At 36.5% G+C, this 26546-nt stretch overlaps 1 protein-coding gene across 1 annotated transcript in view; it reads left to right on the forward strand.

The window, feature by feature from the left end:
* ndufa10 (NADH:ubiquinone oxidoreductase subunit A10) overlaps window positions 1-26546 on the forward strand; it is a 49212-nt gene that overhangs the window by 5876 nt on the left and 16790 nt on the right. The window contains exons 4-6 of the mRNA XM_039756857.1: window positions 1567-1653; window positions 13229-13350; window positions 24444-24523. Of these exons, the coding sequence (XP_039612791.1) occupies window positions 1567-1653; window positions 13229-13350; window positions 24444-24523 (289 nt within the window). The remainder of the gene's footprint in view (window positions 1-1566; window positions 1654-13228; window positions 13351-24443; window positions 24524-26546) is intronic.

Raw genomic sequence — 26546 nt, forward strand, 5'->3', positions numbered from 1 at the left:
AGACATGCTGAAGACCATACCGGTTGAAGACTTCCAGCGCTGCTACCAACAGTGGGAACAACGTCTCCATCGGTGTGTAGCTGCCCAAGGGAACTACTTTGAAGGGGATAACATTGATGTTTGAAAAAAATAAAAACTTTGGTAAATAAAAATCAGTCTCATTACTTTTCTGCCACACCTCGTGTGTGTGTGTGTGTGTATATATATATATATATAATAGAGAGAGAGAGACAATGCCACAAGACAAATAATGTCAGATAGAATATTTTCATCATATGTTGTTTTACTTTCATATTATTATATCTTCTATTATGAAATTCTTAAAAAGTATTAAGTAATGCTTGTGTAAAGAAGGATAAGTCACCAGTAGAGCATTTATCTACCTAATCTATAAAAGTTGCTGATCAAAGATTAAATCAATGGGGTTTCAGGAGAACACAAAATACATTAATAATTGTAGTGTGTCACAGCATTCCCTTAAATTTAAAGTGCATCACCTCTTGTATATTTTAGGTTTAGGTTTTATTTAGCACATTTAAAACAACTAAAAGTTGACCAAAGTGCTTTACATAGAGTAAAGGCTAACATTAAGAAATAAATGCCAAATAAGGAATTAATAAAAAGAAAAAAAAATGTGTACATGAACAAACATACCAACATACAAACATAAATAGCTTATGTAAAATTATTAAAAAATAAAATGAACACAGTATAAACAATATAAATAGAAAGATTTAAACACTCAAGCTCATAAGCTAATAAGCAAGTGAAATAAAAGTGCTTTTTTTAAAAAGTATGGGAGCTGACCTTATTACGAGGAGCAAACATTTCACAATTTATGAATAGCCATCACATCGGCACGATCGCTACTCCACTTCAACCATGCATGGTAAGCAACAGCCGATTTAAAGACCTCCGCTGCCTGGCTGACGAATATGGAACAAGAAGATCAGCTAAGTAAGGTGGAGCTGACCCGTGTAGAGCTTTTAAAACAAACACCAAAATCTTAAAATTCCCCCTGTAACTAATAGGGAGCCAATGAAAAAAGGCCAGCACTGCAGCGATGTGATCCCTTTTTTGCTGCATTCTGCACCAGCTGTAAGACCGCAATCAGCTGAGTTTACCACAGGTGGACTCCAGTTAAGCTGCAGAAACATCTCAAGGATGATCAGGGGAAACAGGATACACCTGAGCTCAATTTTGAGCTTCATGGCAAAGGCTGTGAATACTTATGTACATGTGCTTTCTCAGTTTTTTTTATTTTTAATACATTTGCAAAAATCTGAAGTAATCTTTTTTCACGTTGTCATTATGGGGTGTTGTGTGTAGAATTCTGAGGAAAACAATAAATTTAATCCATTTTGGAAAAAGGCTGTAACATAACAAAATGAGGAAAAAGTGATGCGCTGTGAATACTTTCCGGATGCACTGTATATATTTTTTTAATAACAAGGGCAAAGATGGATATTAACAAACATTTTGATTCGTTAGACTTGTCACCTCATTTTCTTTCTCCTTCTTCTAATCTTGTTTGTTTATTCATTTTTATTTGCTTTTAACTTTCAGGTCAAGGTGTCATTTTGGAGCGTTCTCCTTATAGTGACATGGTATTCCTTGAGGCAATGCTGAAGGAAGGCTATATCAGAAAACAGTGTAAGTTCACAGAAACACAATCCTTAATACTTCCTGATGGCCTTGATACTAATAATTAAGTTATAGTAGAAAACCAGTTGTTGGTGTGCTCATGTCTTGAATGGAGAAGGATCAAGGAACAGAATCGTCCATTATAACTTGGCATTGTCTTTGTCTGATTCTGCCTTGTAGAATTAGCAGATTTATTCAATGCAGCTCTGTGTCGTTAAATACTTTTCTGCTTAATGTTACTTTATATTGTGCAAAAGTTACATTACTTGCATAATGCCTCACTGTGATTGTAGCACCAAAATCGGAAGTTTTCTTTCTTTTCAACTTTCTTGCTTTTTTTGTCATTCTGGTGTGCAATGCTGTTTTTGTATAAAAAAGGTACTGGTACACATACATTACATTCGGATCAACTTTGCGGTACTGTAAAGGTATATGGAGGCTCAGAGTCCTAGTGCTATGTTTTATTTCTTGAAACATAATGTTTAAAATTTGAATTTGACTAATCGTCAAGTGTACTGTATAATATAGTGCTTGCTTGACAGTTTAAAATGACAGAGAATTTCTGAAACTGAAGAATATAATCCGTAAGTCCACACAGGTGGCACAGTTGTAGTCCTGCTGCTGCTTTGCCCTAAGGAGAACATGGGTTCACTTCCCGGGTCCTCCCTGCGTGGAGTTGGCAAAGCCCTTTGAATAATGAGAAATGTGCTATATAAATGTAATTCTTCTTATTATTAAGTTTATAACAAGCGCTACATTCTGCAAAAAAGTTATGTAGTCCTGCAAAGCAGTCAGTGCTTAATTTAAGTTTTCATCAAATGCAGTCTTCCTAATTTGCTCTTTGCTTTGAGCATCAATGGTTGATCATCATCCTCATATCAGCCATGAATTAACGTATCTTGTAGGATTGAAGTGTGCGAGTGGAGGGCCAGCCAGTCGTATGAAGATAAGTGCAGAGACTGCGCTTGTCAGTAATGTGGCTGTCATTGGAATAACAGAGATTAATTTGCAAAATCCTTAATTTGCAAACTCGGTACAATTAAGAGCATGCAATAGAGGCTGCGGTTTTTCAGAATGTTTTTCAATGAGGTACTGGCAGAGTCCGTGAATTGTATCTCTTTTAGATAACTGTATGTACTAGCTGATGACATGACCAGTTCTTGCAGCCGAGCTGGTGTGTGTTCAGTTCATTGTGTGTGTGTTGTCATATAATTATTTATGTATTTAACTATGTATTTAAAAGCTTTTGTAAAAAAAAAAATCCAAAATAAAGCTCTGCCTCTCTGTCTATCTATAATAATATAGATTTCACACAGCCTGAAAAGTAAAATTAATGTAAGAAGTAATTATATCTGCTTGTATGAGTTAGCTTATTAGGGGCACATTTTTACTGCTAAATATGCACATCATAGTGATTTTTTTTTTTTAATTAAAAGTACTTAGAGCCTCAGTATGCACCCATCCAATTCCACATGCCATCTTAGCCTTTGCAGTGTAAGAAGGGCTAAGATTTTTGCCGATTACAGGGCTGTGAACTGCTGGCTCCTCCAGTGCTTGAAGGTGGTGGTAGTCTATAGTAAATCTTCTCAAACCTGCCTGTGTTTGAAAAAATGAAGGGGGAACTTTGTATCTGAACAAATGGCACTCTGTTTCATTGATGACAATAGTAACTATCCAAAACGAAATGTGAATAAGCTGTTCCTGTATGTGATGCGAGAATTCAAGATGGTAAAATGAAGAATTACGCAGGTTACAGAGTGATGACCAGGGTAATTTAACACTTATTGGAGATGTTTACAATTTTCAGTTTAGTTTTAAAACTTTAAGTTGTAATACACATTGAAATTTATTTGAAACCTGAAGACGAATCAGATGGTTTTAATCTTCTATGGTCACTTGTTTAGACTAGCGACCAAAAAAATATATGCTGTTGATGCTAGTAGTTAAAATGAGATTTGTGTTCAAGTTTGCATTCTGCTTGATACAGTGAGGAATGTGGCAAGTGCACATCTTGTCTCCAATGGGAAAGAACTGGAAACTGTTGTTGAGGAAAGAAAAGTCTGGTCTGTCTTGCTTGGTTTGTTTCCAACACTCGTCTTTGGGACAAAGCAATCTAGGAGATGGTAGAAGGCTTGAAAAGTTAATTTCTTACAGATGTTGTGTCAATATGCTCTACTGGCTCTGAAGCCTGATTTATGCCAGTTATAGAAGCAGAGCTTTTCAGTAGTTCCATTTATTTCAAAAAAGTGATGAAATGGAATATAAGCCATGTATATTATTAATGTTATAATAAAGAAACACATTTAGTTATTTGGCTGCCATTAATCTGTACCCTCTGTTTCTGCTTTAACTACTACAAATTATTCTAGTGAGAACTTCTATGATAAAGAAAGCATTAGATCATAATGAAATTGTTATGAGAATATCTTTGCCTCTGTTGATTTGTAATAGTTTCCACTTTTAACTAATTCATTTATGTTATTATAAAGAACATTTATCAATAAACTCCTTTTTAATATTGCTACAATTTATAGCATAAAACAAACTGGCGACTCTACTGTTGGTACAAAGGCCTTAGTCTTGGAACGGTAATCTATATAATGCCAGGGAAATGACCAAGAAGATATTATATCAGTAATTTATTTACTCAAGCTTAGCAAAGTGGGAAAGTGTTCTTTCATTTACCATGGATAACTGTGGTAAATAGTTTTTCTGACTATTAAAATAACCCACTTTGATATATTTTAGGCAAGAATAAAGATTACAGTGAAGATCTAGGGAGAACTTATTTAAGGAAGTTAAACTCAAGTTTTGTTTAAATTGTTCTTCCACTTTATGTGATGTTACATAGCAACATGGTATAATTGCACAATGTGGAGGAACAGTGAGGTGTGCTGGAGCCAGACACACGATTTTGAAAGCCTTCAAAGAGCAGCAGAGACTAGAAACAGACATTTGCATGTACAGACTGGGCTAAAATAGTTAAATTATGAAATATCAACTGCAATTTGTGTGTATAAGTTTAGGTGTGTGCACTTCATGACTGCTTAAACATGTGAGAATCCTTGCCATTAATAGGCTGTATACCCAACTGAACCCCTAGCATTTCAGTATATTCCTCCTGTCTTGTTCAGAGAAAGTATATCTCTTCCACTGCTCATGTGTGGTTTATGTCCTTCTTAACTGATTAACTGAAAGTTAGCGCCTGATTCACAGGGGGTTATTTGTAGTTTTTTGCTTGATTTTTATTTTGATGTGGATGTCACTATGATGTCGTATTTCAGTATTAAAGGAGAATACTCATCGGTGTGCCTTGTAGAAATTAAATACTGCATGTTGTATAACTTGATAATGAAATTGCAACAAAACATAACTTGTGCCAATTGACACAATCCCATTTTAAGAAAATTCATCCTTTTCATTTATTTTGGGAAATATTATACTTTCATTTTTTAGAAACCTTGGCATAATTTCTTATTCTTCCCTTTCTTATTCAACTCACAACTTGTATATCATATAAAGTGACTTACTTCCTGTGTAATATATCCCGTGTCCACTCATTCCTTACCTAATACTGTGAAACTTATCCATACTTTAATTTCATTCAACACTGACTTCTCTAACACTTTATTGGCAGTCTCTAGAAATATTAGCAAAAGGTTTGTGTGTTCAATAATTTTCATTTTTTCTGTGTCCCTAATAACTAAACATTAAAATGTGTCAATTTCAGGGCTCATAGGCCCAGGACACGTGAATGTGGATTTAGAGGAAAGTCCCTGATGTTGCTTAGCAACTTGTTCTTTATAATCCGAAGGTGGATTTAACAATTTAACACTTGTGCAGAATGGTTGATATATAAATGAAGGTACAAAAGAGAAGACCCTTAGTCAAAATTGACATTTGGTGCGTGATCAAAGTCTTAGAAGAAATATTAATTATCAGAATCTGGCCTCTGGATCTACCCTTGTGAGCATCTGACCTTGTATAATAGGTCGTGCAATATTTTTGAATTGTATTGTTTCATGTGCACATTGGGATTCTTTTACTTGTTTAGCATTTGGTTATATTATTTACTTCTCAATTCTTTTACTTGTTTAGTATTTGGTTATATTATTTATTTCTCACTTGGTTGCTGTGCCCTGAAGAAGAGGTGAATCCTTGAAACGCATCAGCCAAATTTACACATGTCTTTGAGTCTCAGGAATTCAGTATATTCCTGATGTTATATGGTTGTAAGCTTTATGATACAGTATCTACTGTTGTGGACTGATTAGATCTTTTATTGGCTCACATTGTTCTTGTCTATGTTTCTTTTATGGTGATCTTCTAGGTCACTTTTTTATGTTTATAATGTATTGATTTTCTATTGATCATTTTTATGATTTCCTATTGATCATTTTCATTTTAATGTACTCCATCTTTCATTTTCCTGTTTTATGTAACTGTTATAATTTTTATATTGGGTGTTTTATATGATGTGTAATATTTATACATGGCTAATACTTATCTTTTACAGACCATGGGAAAAAAATATGTAATATGATGTAATGTTTGTACCCTATCGGGAGTACATGTAATAAATTGAATGAATCCTCTATCAATTTTGTGCAATTGTTACATTTGATTAATTGAATATTTAGTACCTAGTATATCATTTAAGTGTCTGCTTACCCTTGTTTTGTGAAATTGTATTCTAGTAAGCAGGTGTATCTATTTAATTTAATCTTTAGATTATTATGATAACTATTGGTGCTATCATAATAACCGATATCTATGCAAAGGGACAAAGGTTCAAGTCTTTAGAGTCTTGGTGCTTCCTGTCTTGCTATATGGTTGTGAAACATAGGCGATATCCAGTGACCTGAGACTGAGACTCCTTTGGTACTGTGTCTCTCTGGAAAATCCTTGGGTACTGTTGGTTTGACTTTGTGTTGAATGAGTGGTTGCTCATGGAGTCCCAAATGAGGCACATTACCTGCATTGTGAGGGAGCGTCAGTTATGGCACTACGGCCATGTGGCGCGCTTCCCCAAGGATGATCCGGCTCCTAAGATCCTCATTGTTGGGGAACCGAGTGGCTGAACCAGGCCAAGGGGACACCCACATAACACCTGGCTGCGGCAGATGGAGGGTCATTTCCGGAGGGTAGGACTGGACCACGTGTCTGCCTGGGGGGTTGCCAACCGGGATCCCGAGTTGTTTCGCCGTGTAGTGGGTGCGGAAATGCACTGTACCAGTACATGCTCCCCATCTTGATTGAACTTGATTTAGATTATTATGATAACCTTGGGTGTAACAATTTAGCACATTTATGCTGCTAAATCTGTGTTAAACTGCTCACTTGAAGTTGGAGGCAACATCACCTGCACTCATTTTGCCAAAAGCTTTAAGCCAGGGTCCTTTCTGAGACCCCCTTGTGGCCACATATCCAGGCCATTTGATTTAAGCAGAGGAACAGGTCTTGTAATTTGTGCACTTTAAGTACTTAATATTCTCCTTCTCTCTGTCTAATGCAAAGAATGTGCATTAGTGTGTGTGTGTTTGTAAGTCTTCTCAGGATAGCTCCACCCCTTCCACCAACATCTCTCTCTCTCTCTCCCCCAGGTCTTCTCTCCCTAAGTGCATTAAACACATTTTAATAACGTAAAGGGGCAATGTGTCACTAACCAGTAAAAAAAAAATTCTTGCAGTGTAAAAAGTTTTTTTTCGAGGGCGGGGGCTTTTTATTTTACATTTTTTTCTAAGTTATTTAGCAGTGTTTCTCTTTAGTAAATTTGATTTAATGATGGTTATTAATTGATCAAGGGAGCGATTGATAGTCAATTATGAAATGCAATAAAACTTGGCAGCCATGGTATGGATTAAACTGTGGAGGTCTCAGTAGTACTTATTCTTCATTTCAATTCGATCCATCTATTTCTCAGATTTATATTGGTCCATTTACATTATTATCTCTCCACTTATGTAATGCTAACTTCCAAATTAAGTATTAAACAGAACATATAACAAAAATAATAAAATGAAGTTCTAAGCATTGCTTAAAGATCATATAGTCATACACATGGGTGCAATCAGTAGTTTTGACGCAGAGATGCCTTTTCCCCAAGCAAAATTCCTAAAAGAATTGGCCATAGATTATACTAAGCAAAAATCGGGCACACAATCACTCTTATATTGGACTGATTTTGAATGTAGGAGGAAGCCGTCAAAAAAAATGGTAGGGGACATGCAAAGTTCACAAAATAGTCACCTGAACTAGGAAACAAATCAGACATCAAACATCTGGCTACTGCGAAACCTGGTGAAAATACAAAAGACAATATCACAACCACCAACACAATGGCCCGTAAGCATTAACAGGGGCAATCCACCAGCCATTGACATATGAAACTTGCATTGGCTTGAAATAGCAAAGCATGCTAATAAAATGCCTGAAATGTATTGAAAGTCTGCAAAAACATATGGCTTTTTTGGTACCAGTCGACCAAGCAGCACATAAGGTGAGAGTCATTCTCTCTGATGATATATTATCAATCACTTATTTCAGTAGCTAGCAAGACTCCTAATATTATCCAAAACATTATGTTAGCAAACAAGGTTGGAGGGTTGTGTCAGTATATAGACTGCAAGGTGACAGTTATTGAATTAGAAAAAAAAATCAAATTGCTCAGATATGTGTCTGGTACATAACGTTTGTACCTGCCCAGCATCTGCTCTACAAAGTGGACTTCTGTCCATGAGGAATGGATTTAAAGCTACCACCATCCAACCTTCTGGTGGACAGGGAAAACTTTTATATCAAAGCAAACCTTGCAATTCTGGGTTAGAATTTCAGTATGATTAATATAAATGCCTTGGAAAAGAAATGTGGTAACTGTAACTTGTAATTACGCTAATGGGTGACTATTGGCTATTGATGATCTGCTGTATGTTTAACTTTTTAGTAAACTGGTTCTCCAAATGAATCACTTTGAGTATACTGACCTTTATTAAAACATGTTTTCTTTTAATTGTTTGTTTTGACAATTTTTTTCTTTAAAAAAAATTTATAAAATTAAATCTATACACTGCTTAATTTATGTATTGTTGTTCTGCTATCAATGAGACTAGATAAGTCACCTTCACTGTTCTGACAATCTAAAATGTTCTGTATATTTTGTTGTTGTTTTTTTAAATAATATAAAATGCCCTAAGGATTTCAATCAGTGAGAGCAGAAATTGCCTCTTAAAAATAAGTATTTCCTACCTTCTGTTGGAGGATCCTTACACTGCCCTATACCCTCTGTCAAAATTGCTGGCCTCCATGGTTGTAAGCCCTGGCCCTGTTGGCAGAGGAATATTTAAGAATCAAGAGATTCTTGATGTGAGGTGAAATTGCCAGTATGTTATATCAATGTACTGGCTAGTCATCAACAATATAACTTTTATCAGTTCTGAACATTTCATCTTGTTTGGAGTTGGTTAAGGTTACTTTATCCAAAGCATAGTATAGATCTATACTAATAAAAGGCAAAGCCCTCACTGACTGACTGACTGACTCAATCACTCACTCACTGACTGACTCATCACTAATTCTTGAAGTTCCCATGTAGGTAGAAGGCTGAAATTTGGCAGGCTCATTCCTTACAGCTTACTTACAAAAGTTGGGCAGGTTTCATTTTCGAAATTCTACGCATAATGGTCATAACTGGAAGGTATTTTTCTCCATATACTGTAACGGAGTTGAGCTGGATGGCCGTGGGGGGCGGAGTTTAACGTGACATCATCACGCCTCCCACGTAATCACATGAACTGACTATCAACGCAGTACGTAGAAAACCAGGAAGAGCTCAAAAAAGCGCTGAAGAAAACATGCATTATATAATTGAGAAGGCAGCGAAACAATAAGCGAGCGAGTGACGTATACAACCATATTCATGAGTGCTGGTACTTCGGAAACAAAGCACGGTGTAACCCTAAAGTTTAAATTAAGTTCATAGGCTGCCACTGGTGTTTGTAATTTAGTGCCTGCCCATATAAGGCCATCCGTCAGCGGCAATCCAATAGAAACTGCCACTAAATATTCACGGGTGAAGGGCCGTGCTTATGCAGAGGAAGATGAGATGGTCAGGGTGGTGTTTGGCACAAACTCGGCGAAACTGCGAGAGAAACTTTTAAGTGCCGGGTCTTAGCTGACATTACATACAGCCGTGGACATCACACGAGATGGCACCAGCACAGCTGGGAACCTTCGATGCAAGAACACCAAGCGGCTCACGTGAACTGACGCAGTGCACAGACAAAAAGCAACAGTTCCAAAGAGTGCTGAACAAAAACCAAATTACACAATTGAGAAGGCAGCAAAAAATATGAAGCGTCTGATGCATACAAGCATATTCAAAAGTGCAGCTACTGCGGAAACAAAGCACACGGTGGAAAAAGTGAATGTCCCGCTAAAGGAAGACAGTGTAAAAAAAAAACCCGTGCATGCAGTGTGTCACATCTCAGATAAGAAAGACGAGCTGTTTATTGATGCAGTAAGAAACGAATCGATGAATGAAACCTCTTATCTTTACAACGATTGACAAACACGGAATGTAACTTGAACACAACACATCCTACAAATACGACCCTGATTGAAAGAAATAATGATAATCAAATCCTTGATGACAGCAACACTCAATAACACTCACAAAACAATTACTGTATATTGTATTCCCTTTTCTTTTTCATAACTTCTTTAACACATTACTTCCACTGCGAATAAATATATATATATATATATATATATATATATGTGTGTACCACGATCTACATACTCTCAAATAGACAAGCCACATGCCGTGGTGCAATTGGAACTGTTGCTTTTTGTCTGCGCACTGCGTCAGTTCACGTGAGCCACTGAATATGGTTTTATATGTCACTCGCTCGTTTCTAATTGTTTCGCTGCCTTAATTATATAATGCATGTTTTCTTCAGCGCTTTTTGTAGCTCTTCCTGGTTTTCTACGTAATGCGTGATTATGTGAGAGGCGTGATGATGTCACATGAAACTCCGCCCCCCACGGCTTTCGAGCTCAACTCCATTACAGTAAATGGAGAAAAATAGCTTTTAATTATGACCATTATGCGTAGAATTTCGAAATGAAACCTGCCCAACTTTTGTAAGGAAGCTGTAAGGAATGAGCCTGCCAAATTTCAGCCTTCTACCTACATGGGAAGTTGGAGAATTAGTGATGAGTGAGTCAGTCAGTCAGTCAGTCAGTCAGTGAGGGCTTTGCCTTTTATTAGTGTGTGTATATATATATATATATATATATATATATATATATATATATATATATACAACACTCATGACAAAACAATTACATTGTCAATCATGTTACGTTATTATTAAGATGTTTCCTTTTCTTTTTACTTCTCCGTTGCCAAGCGCGGGTATTTTGATAGATATATATATATATGACAACAACACTCAAATCAATTACAAAACAATTACATTAACAATCATCTTACATTATTTTTTAAATTTTTCCTTTTTCTTTTTCATAACTTCTTTAACAGACTACTTCTCCGCTGCAAAACACGGGTATTCTGCTAGTCTTCAATATGGGATATGAATTTTTTTTTTTTTTTTAAGGATTTTGATTTCTAGGAAACCTCTAGTTCGGATCTTTTTGTTTCTACCAGACTTGACTTTAGCACTTTCATATTTCTTTTTTATTTTATTTAATTAATTTTATTGTAATCATTCCATACAAATCAAACAATTTTTACAAAAAGTAGGATTGAGAACAGATCGACCCCCAACCCAGAGAGGAAGAGCATAACCAACAGGGTAAAACTTAAGGCTTGTAAACATACCTAAATTGATGTTTGATAAGCCAGAGAATGGAGAAGAAAAAGAAATGCAGAAATAATTGCTTCCTGTGCTTTAAGAGCTTATTCTAAAATATTATTGATTAGATCCTGCCATGTTTTGGAAATAAATCTGTACGGATCCTCCTAACTGAGTATTTGATTTTTTCCAGTTTCAAATAGTATAAAACATCGGTTTCCTACTGACTTAAAAGAGAAGAGTTAGAATTCTTCCAGTTTAGCAAAATAAGTCTGTGTGCCAGTAGTGTAGTGAATGCAATCACAGTTTGTTTGTTCTTCTCCACTTCAATCCCATCTGGTAGAACACCAAACACAGCTGTTAATGGGTTAGGAGCGATTGTGACACCAAGGCTGTCTGAAAGGTAATTAAACATTTTGATCCAGAATAATGTTAATTTGGTGCAGGCCCAAAACATGTGACCCAGTGAGGCTGGAATATGACTGCAGCGTTCGTAGGTTGGATCTTGCCCTGGAAACATTTTGGAGAGTTTTAGGCAAGACAGATGTGCTCGATTATATAATTTTGAGTTGAAAATTGTATGCTTGGCGCATATGGAGCTCGAGAATTCTCTGCATTGCTACTTTCCACTCCTTTTCTGATATATTGATTAAGAGATCTTTTTCCCATTGTCCTCTAGGATCTTTAAAAGGGAGGGATTGTAAAATAATTTGACATATTGCAGAGATGGTGTCTGAGTCCTTGAAATTGAGGAATATTTTTTCCAGCTTGGACGAGGGTGCAAGATGAGGAAAATTGGGCAGGTTCTGTTTAACAAAGTTTTTAATTTGAAGATAGCGAAAGAAATGTGTTGCTGGAAAGTTACATTTGGAATGTAATTGTTCATAGGATGCAAAGATGTTGTTTATATAAAGATCTCTAAGGAAGTTAATCCCAATTTTTTTCCAGATATTAAAAACTGCATATGTTTGCGAAGGTTGAAAGAGGTGGTTCTCTTGCAGAGGTGCCACAGATAAAAGCTCCTCCATCTTAAAATGCTTTCAGGCATTTTAAGATGGAGGAGCTTTTATCTGTGGCACCTCTGCAAGAGAACCACCTCTTTCATCCTTCGCAAACATATGCATTTTCATATTTCAATACTATGTTATATAAGGGTAGACTAATCTTGTATATGAACATCCAGATGTGTGAGTGTATGTGTCTGTCTGTCCAGCCTAAGAATGTAATGCTGTGATCTTCCCCCTGACAAATAAATGAATAGGCCGCTGTTACTAGGTGTTGGAGGTGCTTGCTTCAGGTGCTGACGTCTGAGGTCCGATCCCTGTAAGGGGGCAAGGGTTTTATATAGAATGTCATTTTACTGTGAAGTTTTTTAAGGTGTATGACATCAAATGTAAAGCCTGAGGGGACAATGAAAATAATATGAGTGCCTACTTAACTGGGCCAGTGGGACAACATCAGAGGTAGATCCTCATTCCTTTCCCAGAGTAATTACTTTCAATTACCTGACATCTCTGCATTTCAATTTTTTTTTCTGACAATTTCAATAGTTTCTTGGAGCCCAGGCTTTTTACAGCATGGACTTACACAGCTAGTTCATAATATAAATCATGTTGGGTTAACCTTATGGCCAACACAAAAAGAAAATGTTAACTCAAGCAAAACACTGAAGGCGGCGACTCTTATTTCCTATGACAACTAATTCGATCCCCAGTCCTAAAATTTTTCTTTCATGCACATGTTTTATTTGTCATTTAATTTCTGTTTAGGTGTGGATCATTATCATGAAATTAAGGGGATCAGTATTTGTGAATTCCTTCCTCCTCATGTTGCCATTTATATTGATGTTCCTGTGGAAGAAGTGCAAACGAAACTCAAGCAGACTGGAAAGGTAGGAATGCACCTGCCAAACCTTAACTTTGAAATTAAATTATAAACCCCATTTCCAAAACAGTTTGTTGTACAAGTTCAGCACAAAGTGATGGGCCACGGCCCATTTTTTTTTTGTAAAGACTGAGCCTTTGGTGGATGCTCCTTTTATACCTAATCTTGGTACCCACTCCTGTTACCAGTTAACCTGCTAATTGAGGACCTTTACAGAGTGTTACTTGTATTACCTTTACAGTCTCACTTTGCCTCTGTCCCAACGTTTGCGGAGTGTGTTGCAGACATCAATTTCTAAATTTGTTTATGTTTAACAAATAGAATTAAGTTTTGCCTGTTAAATAACAGTTGAAGTGAATTACCAGATTATAGAGTTTAGTTTTTATTGCACTTTTAGAAAGTGTCCCAACTTTTTTGAAAGTGGGGTCTGTAAATATGTTTGAAGAAGTGATCATGTTCTGAAAAGTCCCATTAATATTTGGCAAAAGCATTTACTCTTAGTGTCCTAAAACATAACTGATTATTGTAGCACTACAATCCAGTATTTCTTTGTTACAATAATCTTTTGAAACAGCTTTTTAAAAATATCACAATGTGATTGATTCACATTTACAGTGAAAAGTTTAAGTATTGGGACTTTGAAGTTAAATGTGAATTTGTTATTTGTATTTTTGTATTTGTGTATTTATTTGTACTTGTATGTTAAGTTATTTAGAATCGCGTTTACTGTGTTTAACTGTGTAAAGTTCAAATTAATTGTAAGTAATGGTATACATCTGTTTCAATTAAACTTTTAGCTGCATGCAATAAGTGCTTTCACACACTTCCCCAGATCCTTTCTTGTCACCTGTTTTGGGAATTTTCACACAGCATATTTCCCTTCAAGTTAAATATATACTCAATAAAACCTTAAATCAGTTCTGCTCATGGTCATGAAGCATACGTATGGTATTTTCAACTATTGGAATTTTTAATTTGGTATTGATTTGTGGGGCACTAGATTATTAGCTTGTCAATGGCATTACATGGTTCCAGCATCTGTGTGGGCACAGACAAGCTTAACATGTTTGACCAGTTATATGTAATGTCACTTGTTTTTTTTTTTTTTTCTGCAATAAGCTTCCATAGTCCCACTGTGAACTGTTCATTTAATTATCTGTGTATTTCTCCTATTACCCTTTCAGTATGTCATTGTGTTCGAAGAATTGCCTCCATGCTTCAGACCAGTTGGAGAGCAACATTAAAAACCACCTTTATTGTGTGTTATTGTTTACTTCCATACATGACCTGATTGTTGCAATTTATTTTTCGTTTCATTCTTCTAATTTACTTCATTTACTCAGTTACCATGTTTGTAGGTACAACTGCTTAACAACACACACAGTCTGCTCTAATAAACTACTGATTTTAGAATTTGATACCAGACATGGTTGTTGCAACATCTGAGAAACTACTGCCCTTCTTGATTTTTTCATGCACAACAGTCTCTTGAGTGTTACTGAGAATAGTGTGAATAAACCATGCAGAGATCATCAGTTCTCTGGACAAAAACACAGTGGAAATAAGAGTTCAGAGGCGAATGTACAGACTTGTCCAAGCTAACATAAAGGTCATGAATTCCCATATAATAGCTCTTTGCAACAGTGGTATGCAGAAGGAATTCTTAATGTACATTATAGTGACCCTTAAAGCAAATGGGCTACACCAGCAGAAAACTGCACATGGTCACTGTATTTGGCCTGACAAATCATAATTTCTTCTATGACATTAAAATGGTAATGTCAAAATTTTGCATAAATCACATGTGTCCATCTTGCCTTGTGCCAGCAATACATGCTACTGATGGTAATGTAACTGTATGAGAGGAGTTTTTTTTTTTTTGACACACATTAAGTTGTTCCTCTCCTTCTCATTTATAGGTCAAGAGCTGTGTCTTCAATTCAAACAATCAATCCAATATGAATGTGTTTCCCGTTTGTCCATTTTGATTTTCTATCTAACAATATTTTAGCTGAAAATGCACACATTTTGCATGTAGTGCACATATGATTAGATCACTTGACACATCTAGATTATGCAACATTTTCCTGGGACAGTTTTGATATTGTTTTCTGTTGTCCAGCGTTGCTCTCCCTGAATGAACATTCTATCAGAAACTTTATTTTTGTACTCTATAAAAACGTGAGATTAACTGTTTTTTTTTTTTTCTCAACCAACTTCACAAACCACACAGGGTTAGTAACATATTAAAAAAAAAAATAAAATCATTCTGTGGACTTTTACTTTAAAATACTTTATATTTATTCAAGTATTAGAAACCTTAAAGAAACTAAGGTTTTAAAAAAATGTACAATGGATATTTATTCAAGTAATCTGTCACATTATATACATACCTTCCTCCCTTATTGTGAAATAAAAGTAACAAAATTTTTGTAAATCTCTAGGTTTCTGTTGCTGCTGATAATGTTCTAGACAAGACGTGCTTCAGCACAGTACATAGGGCTTTAACATTAAATTTACATATTTAAATTCTATCTTGAGAAATTGGGCAAAAGAAACCTCAGGTTCAAAGCACTACACAAAAATGCATACAAAAATGGTCCAGCCTTTATGAAAATTTGAACGTTGTCAAATCCATCATCTCATGCAGGTCACACAAGTCAACTCCTACTGCTCATTCCCAAATCTATTGTCTCTTTTCAGACACATTTAAAAATACAAATACATCCCATGTTTCAATATTTTAATACAGCAACACAAAAAACTGTTGTTGTTACTCATGATGAAATCTAGTATTAGTGGGAGAGCAGAATATTTTTCAAAACTGAAAACCTATCTGCCCCGCATTAGCTATGCCACCAGTTCTAATCTGAAAGTTATCGTGGAATGCAGCAAAACTAAATTACCTTTGGAAAAAGGCAATCCCTAGAAAACATGGCGAGCAGAAGCAGAGAGCTGGGCAAATTAGTACATCAAGTACAAGAAAAGGAAACTGAAGCAGAAGAAAGAGAATGTGCAGTGCATGTGACAATTGGGGTAGTGTTTTAAAAAAAAAAAAGGGACTGATTGCTGATCTCAATAACAAGGGTGCCAGTGAGACCCTGAAAGCACCGATTTCTTTAGTAGCAACCGCACTGTCCATTTTATCACCTCAACACTGTTTTTGCTCCACACAACAATCCAACAGCACTATTCCTATTGCAACAGGCCACCCCTCATGATACAACACCTAGTCCTTTGAGAAGGCCTTGGAAACCTTTACAGAAAAAGCAAGAAAGCATTGTGTCATACACAAAACTATGTTGTGACAGATTAGGCTTTTCTCGCACCCTTGTACCCTCAGACCACACGTCAGACACCAGGTAAAAGTCCAAATAATAATATTTATTATAATAATAAAGTGCACAAAGCACCCTCCACTCCCAAATACTTCAATAATCAAATACACAATAAACAAATCCTCTAATCTCCCAGACGCTTAGCCACCCTGCCTCCCAACTCAGCTAAGTGTCTGGGCTTTCCCAGAGTCCTTTAATACCCCATGACCCCGAGGTGTTCGTGCCCCACAGTCCACAAGTCCTTACCACTTCCGGGTCAGAGTAAAAGTCTTTCTCTTCAACCTGGAAGTACGTCATTCCCCCCGTTCACGTGACCAGGGTGCACTTCCAGGTTATAGGGCACATAAGAGTCTACGAGCCTCGCTACAGCGACTCCTTGTGGTCCCCAAGGTATCTAGCAGGGCTGTGTATAAAAACTACAAAGTCCATGAGGCCCTGCTGGAACTCTGGGCACGCCCATGCTGTCGGGAGAGCTCCTCCTGGAGGTGAGGGCTGGCAACTCTTGCTGGATATCCATCACAATGTTTAGATTTAGTTTTTTATTCATGTGTGAGGGAGGTCATTTATTTATTTATTTTTTTTAAGTAGACTATGGAACCTAACATGGACATATTCAATAAAGCTGCAGCTTGTCATTTGGTCTCTGCCTTGTCTTTAAGACTCCAAGATTCTACGTACCTGACTTGGATTAAGCAGATACATGAATGACATGATGTAATACATTATTTTCTGCAAGTTACTGGCACCCTGCCCAGTTATGATTCAAGAAGTCATTTTTTCACATAGTATTATTGCTCAATGACTGTGTCCTACACAAATCATTTTAGTTTGAAATATTTTTGAATGTCCTCAGTAAATACAGTATGTGTTTCTAAAATGACAGATTTGCAGTTGTCTTAAAGCACACATAATGTAAATACCTGGTAAGCAAGAACAAACCTTACAAGATTTTAAGAATCATATAAATGTAGTGAAATAAGAAAAGGGCCTATGTATTGGTTGCAGGAAAAAAAAAACAAAACATGGAACAATTTTACAAACCTAATAGCTGAAGTTGTTAGGTGTTCCAAATGAAAACAGTACAAATGGCTCAAAGATCTCATATGAGTCATATTCTTTCGGGCAGAATGCAACAGTATTAGCCCACAGTACACTTTCTGACATTTATTTGCATAATACCCTTATCTTTTTGCAGTGGTGGCATTTTTAAAAATCTTTTTAGCATTAAGTATTAAGTAACAAAAACATGCCTGTTTGTTGATGAACACAATTTTCTAAACTATTTATGCAAGGAAGAATGAAGAGACTTAATTACCAATGTTGTATACTGTCTACGAATACCAGTTTTCATCCATCCAAAACCCTAAAAATTAATCTCGTGAGCATGACAATTTTATTCTTTGTATCTCGCAATTTTTCAAGTTTAGCATTGACCTTATCTTATAGATTGGACATGTCTCTTTATGAATGAATTTGGCCCAAAATAAGTTGAGGCTTGCAGCACTCCATATTCATGACTGGGAATCAAGAATAGTTTTCCACCTTGACTGAAAGTAGCAAGCCTCTTAAATAATACATTTTCTGCCTTATGGTTAACCTCCATTACAGTGAGGTATTTGCAGTTCTAAAATGGCATTGTTGCAGTACATGCAAATGTAGTCTGAGCATGGACAGCCGGTTTAAAGGAAAAGAGCAGAAAACAAAAACTTAAGCATTAACATTTAGAAGCATGATATTTGGTACTTGAATAGTCAGTGTCACCTTTAAATATCTTCTCCACATTTTCTACCACAACACTTTCCACCCTTCACTTATTATTTGGTTGCCTAAGGGCCTAAGATCCTTGTGAGATTCTTCAGTCTTCCACTGCTGCTTTAATTTAGATCTAGCCCTAAAGGATAAGTTTGACATTTTTCAGGTTAGTTATTTTTCACTATTTTAACATGCTGTAATTTGCCACAGACAACTGGTTTCACTGAAACTATATTTAGTAGATTTTAAAAAAAATTCTTACCAAGTACAGTGGCATGCAAGAGTTGGGCACCCTTACTTAAAATGTCTGTTACTGTAAATAGCTAAGTAAGCAGAAAATGAACTGATCACCAAAAAGGCACAAAGTTAAAGATGACATGTTTCTTTTCAGCATTTTATGCACGATTACTGTGTTGTTTTTGTTTTGTACAATTCTACAGTGAAAAAAGGAAAAGCGCACCATGCAAAAGATTGGGCACCCCAAAGATATTTGGGGTCTTGGATAACTTTTACCAAGGTCTAAGACCTTAATTAGGTCATTAGTGTTCTGACTTGTTTGTTCACAGTCATTGTTGGGAAACCCCAGGTGGTACAAATTGCACAGCTGTATAAATTCTCTGACTCCTCAAACCTTGTCCCACAATCAATAGCCATGAGCTCCTCTGAGAAGATGCCTAGCACTCTGAAAAATAAAATAATTGATAGTTTCAAAGCAGGAGAAGGCTACAAGAAGATAGAAAAGAGTTTTTAGGTAGCTGTTTCTTCAGTTTGTAATGTTATTAAAAATGGCAGTTAGCAGGAACGGTGGAGGTCAAGTTGAGGTCTGGAAGACCAAGAAAAAATTCTGAAAGATCTGCTCATCGGATTGCTAGAAAGTCAAACAAAGCGCCCCATTTGACTGCAAAAGACCTTCTGGGAGATTTAGCAGACCCTGGAGTGGTGGTGCACTGTTTTACTGTGCATTAACACCTGAACAAATATGACCCTCATAGTAGAGTCAGCAGAAGAAAACCGTTTCTGCATCCCAGCCACAAGATTCAGCACCTGTAGTTTGTAAATTAACATCTAAAAAAGCCTGATGCATTTTGGAACCAAGCCCTGTGGACTGATGAAAGCAAAATAGAATTGTTTGGCCACAGTGTGCAAAGGTATGTATGGAGAAAAAAAAAAACCCTAATCTAAACATCATTGAAAATCTGTGGATAGAGCTCAAAAGAGCAGTACATGCAAGACAACCTAAGATTCTTGCAGAATTAGAAGCCTTTTTGCATACACCAATGGGTGAAAATATTCCAAGTAAGAATTGGAAGACTCTTAGCTGGCCTCAAAAATTGTTTACAAGCCGTAATACTTGCCAAAGGGGGCCTTACTAAGTACTGAACATATCAGGTGCCGAAACGTTTGCTTCAGGCCCTTTTCATTTTTTTTTTGATATTTTGTACTTGTGAATGATGGAAATAAAATGTAATCTTGCTAAAAATATTAAAGAAATATTTCATCTTTAACTTTCTGCCTTTTGGTGATCAGTTCATCTTCTGTTCACTTAACTATTCACAAACCGCAGTTCCCAAACTTTTGCATGCCACTGTACTTTTCCAGTTTTGGTCAATAGGGCAATTAGTGTAAATGGGAACCAAAAGGATTAAAACTCTTAAGATGTATCCCTTTTAAATCAGAAAATGTGCCGGTGTGCTAAATAGGGCCTTGTAATTGTCCAGAGCATGAATTGATGCCTATACTATTTTGATGCCTTGTCCACAAATCTTTCATCCAAAGAGGTGTGGTTACTAGTTGCTAACTTTCTGAAGGCTAAAGTTACGCATTTATATGAATAGTGATTCTTTTTCTGTGTATACTTTTTTAGTAGAGTTATATTATCAAGGAATAATCGAGACCAAGTTCATTACTAGGCTGGTCTACACTCGCACCTTAAGATTAACACACAGACACATAGAAACACACACTCAGGAGATTAACTGTGTCTTACACACTTCCTATTAAGGTGCGGCCTAGATATGAATACAAAAGCATAGAAATGTAAATACCATGTGGTATTTATTAAAGTACTAGCAAAATACCAGCGCTTCGCAGCGGAGAAGTAGTGTGTTAAAGAAGTTATGAAAAAGAAAAGAAAACATTTTAAAAATAACGTAACATGATTGTCAATGTAATTGTTTTGTGACTGTTATGAGTGTTGCTGTCATCAAGAATTTGATTATCATTATTTCTTTCAATCAGGTTCGTATTTGGAGGATGTGTTGTGTTCAAGTTATATTCCGTGTTTGTCAACCATTGTAAAGATAACAGGTTTCATTCATCGAAGTGTTCACTACCCAAATCGGTACTCGTGAATCTAAGATGTTTACCAGGCATTCCCGGTATTAAGTTGTGGATTTGCCTGCGAAAATTTAGCGGCAGCGTGTCTATGAACTTAATTTAAACTTAAGCTTTATACCTTGGACATTGACTTTTTCCACCGTGTGCTTTGTTTCTGCTGTAGCTGCACTTATGAATATGCTTGTATGCGTCACTCGCTTCATATTCTTTTGCTGCCTTCTCAATTGTGTAATACGTTTTTTGTTCAGCGCTGTTTGGAGCTCTTGCTTGTTGTCTGTGTACTGCGTTCACAGTCAGTTCACGTGAGCCGCTCAGAGTACATGCATCAAAGGTTCTCAGTTGTGCTTGTGCTATCTCGTGCGATCTTGCGATGTCCACGGCTTTATTTAACGTTAGCTCAGACCCAGCACTTAAAAGTTTCTCTCACACTTTTGCTGAGTTTGTGCCAAACACTATTCTATCCCTGACCATATCAACTTTGTTTGCATAAGCACAGTCCTTCACCAGCAATTTTAACTCCGTTACAAAGTGATCAAAAGTCTTGTTTATACCCTGCGTCTTCTCATTAAACTTGTATCTCACGAGGCAGCCAACTACGTGGGAGCATGATGATGGGTGACGCAACTCCGCCTCAGATGGCGACCGAGCTGCAGGCTAATGCTATATATATGTATGTAAGTAGGATTCAGTTATGATCGATACACGTAGGATTTTGAAATAAAACCTGCTTAACTTTTGTAAGTAAGCTGTAAGGAATGAGCCTGCCAAATTTCAGCCTTCTACCTACACGGGAAGTTGGAGAATTAGTGATGAGTGAGTGAGTCAGTCAGTGAGGGCTTTGCCTTTTATTAGTATAGATATTAATGCCAATAGACGGAAATATAACAAAGTAAAATTTATAGCAAAAGCCTGGGAGAGATATATTAGTCTTGGAAAAGCTTACTGAAAATTATATGTCAAGGAAGGATGTTTTGCTGGGCAACTTTTTAATTCAGCAATCAAAGTGTGTACGTTCTTTCACGTCCAAATGAAATAGTCACTCTCTCTCTCTGATGTGTGTTGCTCTCTGTGTTGCATAGCTACCTATGCTGTTCCTCCCTCAATCTTTCAAACAGGCCATTATTTATTTTGAAATCAAACGTAAGATTTTGGGACCTGCAGCTTTAAAAGCATTTGATTGGCTAGCTATCCTAGTGATTGATTACTGCTCAAAAGCTTTGATCCTATACGTTTCTGTACTGTTTTTCATTCCTTTTTACCATTTAACTTGTAACATGACTGAAAAATAAGTGCATTAATGTTGTAAGTTACTTGCACAATACAGAAAGAATGTATAAGAGAATATGCCTTAAATATAAATTACCCCTGTAGTTAAATAGCCTTAATTCCTGCAAATTCATTTGTAAATTTAGTTCCTTTATAGTTCATTCTGATTCATTTGAGCAAAATTAAAAAAAAAACTATTATCTGGAGTTTCAGAATATGATGATTTTATACTCTTTTTCTTTTTTCTGAGCCGTTAGACACACAATTGCCAGTTATGGCAAAAATGTCAGTGCGCCAGAATATATGAGTGAGGAGTCTTCTGAGTCGGATAAAAGAATAAAGAGAGAGGTGTAATTATAGCAAGACAAAGGAAAATAAATGTGCAGATTAGAGCTGCTGTAAGGATGCCTGTTAGTGTGCATATGGGAAATGTTCCCAGCCTGCATTATTGGATGATGGGCAATTATATAGAGTGGGACTTCTTACAGCCTCCATTGGAAGAAAAGTACACTTCATAGGTCCAAATATTTTCTTATTTTTAGATGACTGTTGGAGCACCAAAATTTTCTAGAATAGTTACTTAGTTAGAACATGTATTGTTTTATGAATTCATTTTAACTCCGCTACATCTGCCTTTGGCTCAGGTTCAAGTCTATAATCTGAAGGTTTTTGGATTTCTTTTACAAAGATTTGTTTGCATCTATGCATTACCCTGGTTGGCACAAAGAGATGGCATCCTTCTATGTACGATTTTGTAAATGTACTACAAGTACTTAGTACTATTGTGGTTGTTTTTTTTATGTGGAAGCTGAGGAAAGTATAATAATCGGGGTTTCAAATTAAGATAAGGGAAACCTGTCAAATACACCATGTTGTAAAGCATACTTACTTTAAAAGCAAATGCAGCTTGTATTCTTTATTTACTCTGCTTTAATTTTAAATAAATTAAGTTTGGTATCCATAACAATACTTTTGGTAGCATTTTTGGCTTTAAAGAGAATACAAATTGAATTAACTTGGTCTTTGAAAATAGGTCAATGTTTTGTGTAAGTGGTGTCAAATTACATAGTATTAGAAATATGTTCGGAGTTTTAGGGAGGCGCTTCTCACCCTGTATGGCAAGTATTTTCAAAACATTTTTGATGTGTCACTGTACTTTAACTGTCACTGTACAACTTTATAAATATACAGTATAACTCTTAACTATTTGTAAAATGGTAAATTGTAATCATTTGTTTTATCTGCCTAGCTTTTCACTGTTTTATGGCTCCTTGACAAAAGCAATTGATAAAACTAAGGGTGACACTTATTAAACCGTTGGGCTAAATTTATTTTGGGCTACATCCTGCATACTGGACTGTGTTCTTTTTACAGAAGTACCTTTCTTGCTTTTTGAAATGTCTTGCTGAAACACTTGAATTTAAGAGGGTGACAATTGTATACAGTATAATGTGTGTTTCACGTTGTTTAAATGACCTTTTTTGTCTGCTATCAAATTATAATGGCTTTCCTACAGTCAAAGGATAATGTTTCTTCCTTGACTTAAACTTTAAAAATAAATAAAAAATACGTTATAGATCTGGGATATTCATCTAGTGACTAAAACAATAAATTTGACCAGTGATTTGGTTGGTGTTCATTGCCACACAATGGTGATTTTTTTTTTTTTTTTGTCCACTTCCCTTTACATACAAAAGTCAGAGCAGTTGTGGTTACAGATAATAATCTTCATCTAGCATGCATTTAATTTTCTTTAAAATAAAGAAGGCAGAAGTAGAAAATACTTTTTCAGGAAGTATGAGAAACTTCCCCCAAAAGGACCATATGCCTCTGGTCCAGACCATATATTCAAAATTCTATTACTGTGATCCTCCTGGTTTATTGCGAAATGTCCAATTTAAAAAGAAAACAATGCTTTATTTTTGTCTTTTTCTGACAAAATTTCTTAGCTTAGATGGAGTGGTGGCTCTGAGGCTAGAGATTTGCGCTGGCAATCGGAATGTTGCTGGTTAAAAACCTGTAAAATGCCAGAAGTGATTTCACTCCATTGGGCCCTTGAGAAAGGCCCTTAACCTGTTGTTGCTCCGTTCCTCAGTATGACGTTAACCTGCATCAGCCCTGCAAGCAGTTCATCCAACTTGCTGGGAAAATATGGGTGTTGGTGGCGTACTGCAAAAAAAATAAATAAATACATAAACCTCACACTGTTCCATTCGAACTTGTGTGGTGCTGAGGTGTCACCTGTTGCATGACTGCGCTAGCGTCCTATTGTGGGATTCTGAGGTGGCATTTCAAGAAATGGTCTTTAATGGTCAAAAGTGTTATTCAGCAACCTGATCTTATCCTGTTCTCTATTTTTAAAATCCCATGTATACTTATTGTGCTTAATTTTTTTTTTTTCCTGCAGCCTTATTTACAAAATGTGTCATCTACTTATTTGAAGGCTATTGAGGACTCCTATAAAAAATCCTTCCTTCCAACAATCAGGTAATACACTAATTTCACACCTTGTTTAAAGAATAAAACATAGGGGGAAATTTCTTCAAATACGAAAAGGACTGAGTTGGTTTTATCTTGGAACGTCTTTTTTTTTCCCCACATATTCTACTTTCTCCCCTCTCTGCTTGTCTGCTTTTATAGTTCATTTGCTGTCTTCTATTTTTTACAAAGCTACAATAGCCAAGTTAAAGTGTCCTGATAGTAAATAATAGTTTTGTAAAGAATGCAAGGTTAATATTTATGATATAATGACTTACTGCATCTCTTTAAATAATTTTACTGCACTTAACTGTCAATAATAAGTAATTATTTATATTTATATACTGTTTTTCTAGCTACTCAAAGTGCTTTAACTACCGCTAAGGTGTAGCATCCACCTAGATGATGAGACAGCAGACATGTTTGCACCAGTACACTCACCGCTCATTAGTTGTTAGGTGGTAAAGGAGTGAGAGAGAGAGAGTGTTGTTCAGTAAGAGAGAGAATGGTTGAGGCTGTGATGGGCAATTTAGCCATGACATCTGGGGCACCCTTCCCCTTTTAATAGATGCTCAATGATCTTTTATAGCAACAGAGAGTCATGACCTCATTTAAAGGACAGCACCAGTTTTTAAAGTGCACTGTCCCCATCACTGCCAAGGAGCATTGGGATCTACAGTGCAAACAGAACACTGGGTAAGTGCCCCCGATGGCCTCACCAGTACGGCTTCCAGCAGAAACCCAAGCTGTCTTTTGTTGTCTCCCATCCATGTACTAGCCGGACAGTCGGTGCTTTCAGGTGTCTCACTAGCATCCTTGTTGTCCAGTTCTTATTTCTTTAGTGCTGTTTTTTTTCAAACACTACCTAACTGTCACTGCAAGCTTAATTAAGACCTACTATACTTCTGACAAAAGTCTGTCAAAAGAACAGTTAATGACAGGATTTAGTACAGGCTTACTTGGAAAGAATACAGAAATGTCCCAAAGCAAATTGCTTCGGTTTTGCATTATAAGAGAGGTCACACAAACTACTGACTTGTTTTACAAGCACAAGACGTTATTGTTGCTTCTTATTGTATCAGTATTTATGTTAGCACAGTACAGTACTGTGGTGTTTTTTTATGCATTCCTCTTGTGTTGGTGTAATACTCTGCACGGATCTTGGCATGACGCTTCTTAGTACATTGCTCTTTACTGGGCCATATAGAGTTGTACTTTTAACATCCTCTGCTACCTTAAATTACATAACATCTCAATGTTCTGACAGTGTAACATGAGAGAGCCCCTGGCAACTCTTCACACCCATAATAATGACAAGGAAAACTAAGACTTATTAAAATAGGTCTGCCTTTATTTTTTTCTTTTTCAAATCCCATTACAAAAGCTCTCATAAAGGAGGGATGAACAGAGGAGAACTTGTTGTGCCACAGAAAATAAAGACAGATATAAATATTTCTATTCCTCTGAGACTTCTTAAATAGGATGTTTCCTTTCTCTTTCAAGTGAAATTTAACTACTTTCTCATCTCTCAATTCCAGTAAAGTCCCCCCTCTCTGTCTCTTGCTCTCTCTTCCTCCATCTTTGCCCATTTTCGGCCTCACCAGCCCTCTTAATACCGGCCTAATGTTTCTCTGTAGCAATAGGTGGTTTCACAACATAATTGCAGAATTACTTCTTGGCCAAACCCCTGAATTTCAACCAATGTTGGTGCTTAGCCTACTTTACTAATTGGAAGTGAAAGGAAACGGCTCCCTCCTGTGGCCCGTACGCTAAATAGAGTGCTTCTAGAAGGCAGCTTCCTGGCTACCTTTCCTCTTATGGTGAACAACACAACACTCCCTTTCCTAGTCATGGACTTCAGGTTACCTTCTGCATGTCTGAGGAGTTGCAGTGGTCTCCTTCTAGTCTTTCATGTCTTCCATCACTGTGCAGCTTTCATAGAACCTGTCCTGGTCTTATAACATACTATGCCCTAGTTATCTTTCTCTGTCCGCGCAGGTCTGCTTTGTGTGCAGATGCAAGCTTCCTTCTA

This window comes from Polypterus senegalus, chromosome 6 (assembly GCF_016835505.1).
Source record: "Polypterus senegalus isolate Bchr_013 chromosome 6, ASM1683550v1, whole genome shotgun sequence".
Lineage (NCBI taxonomy): Eukaryota > Metazoa > Chordata > Cladistia > Polypteriformes > Polypteridae > Polypterus > Polypterus senegalus.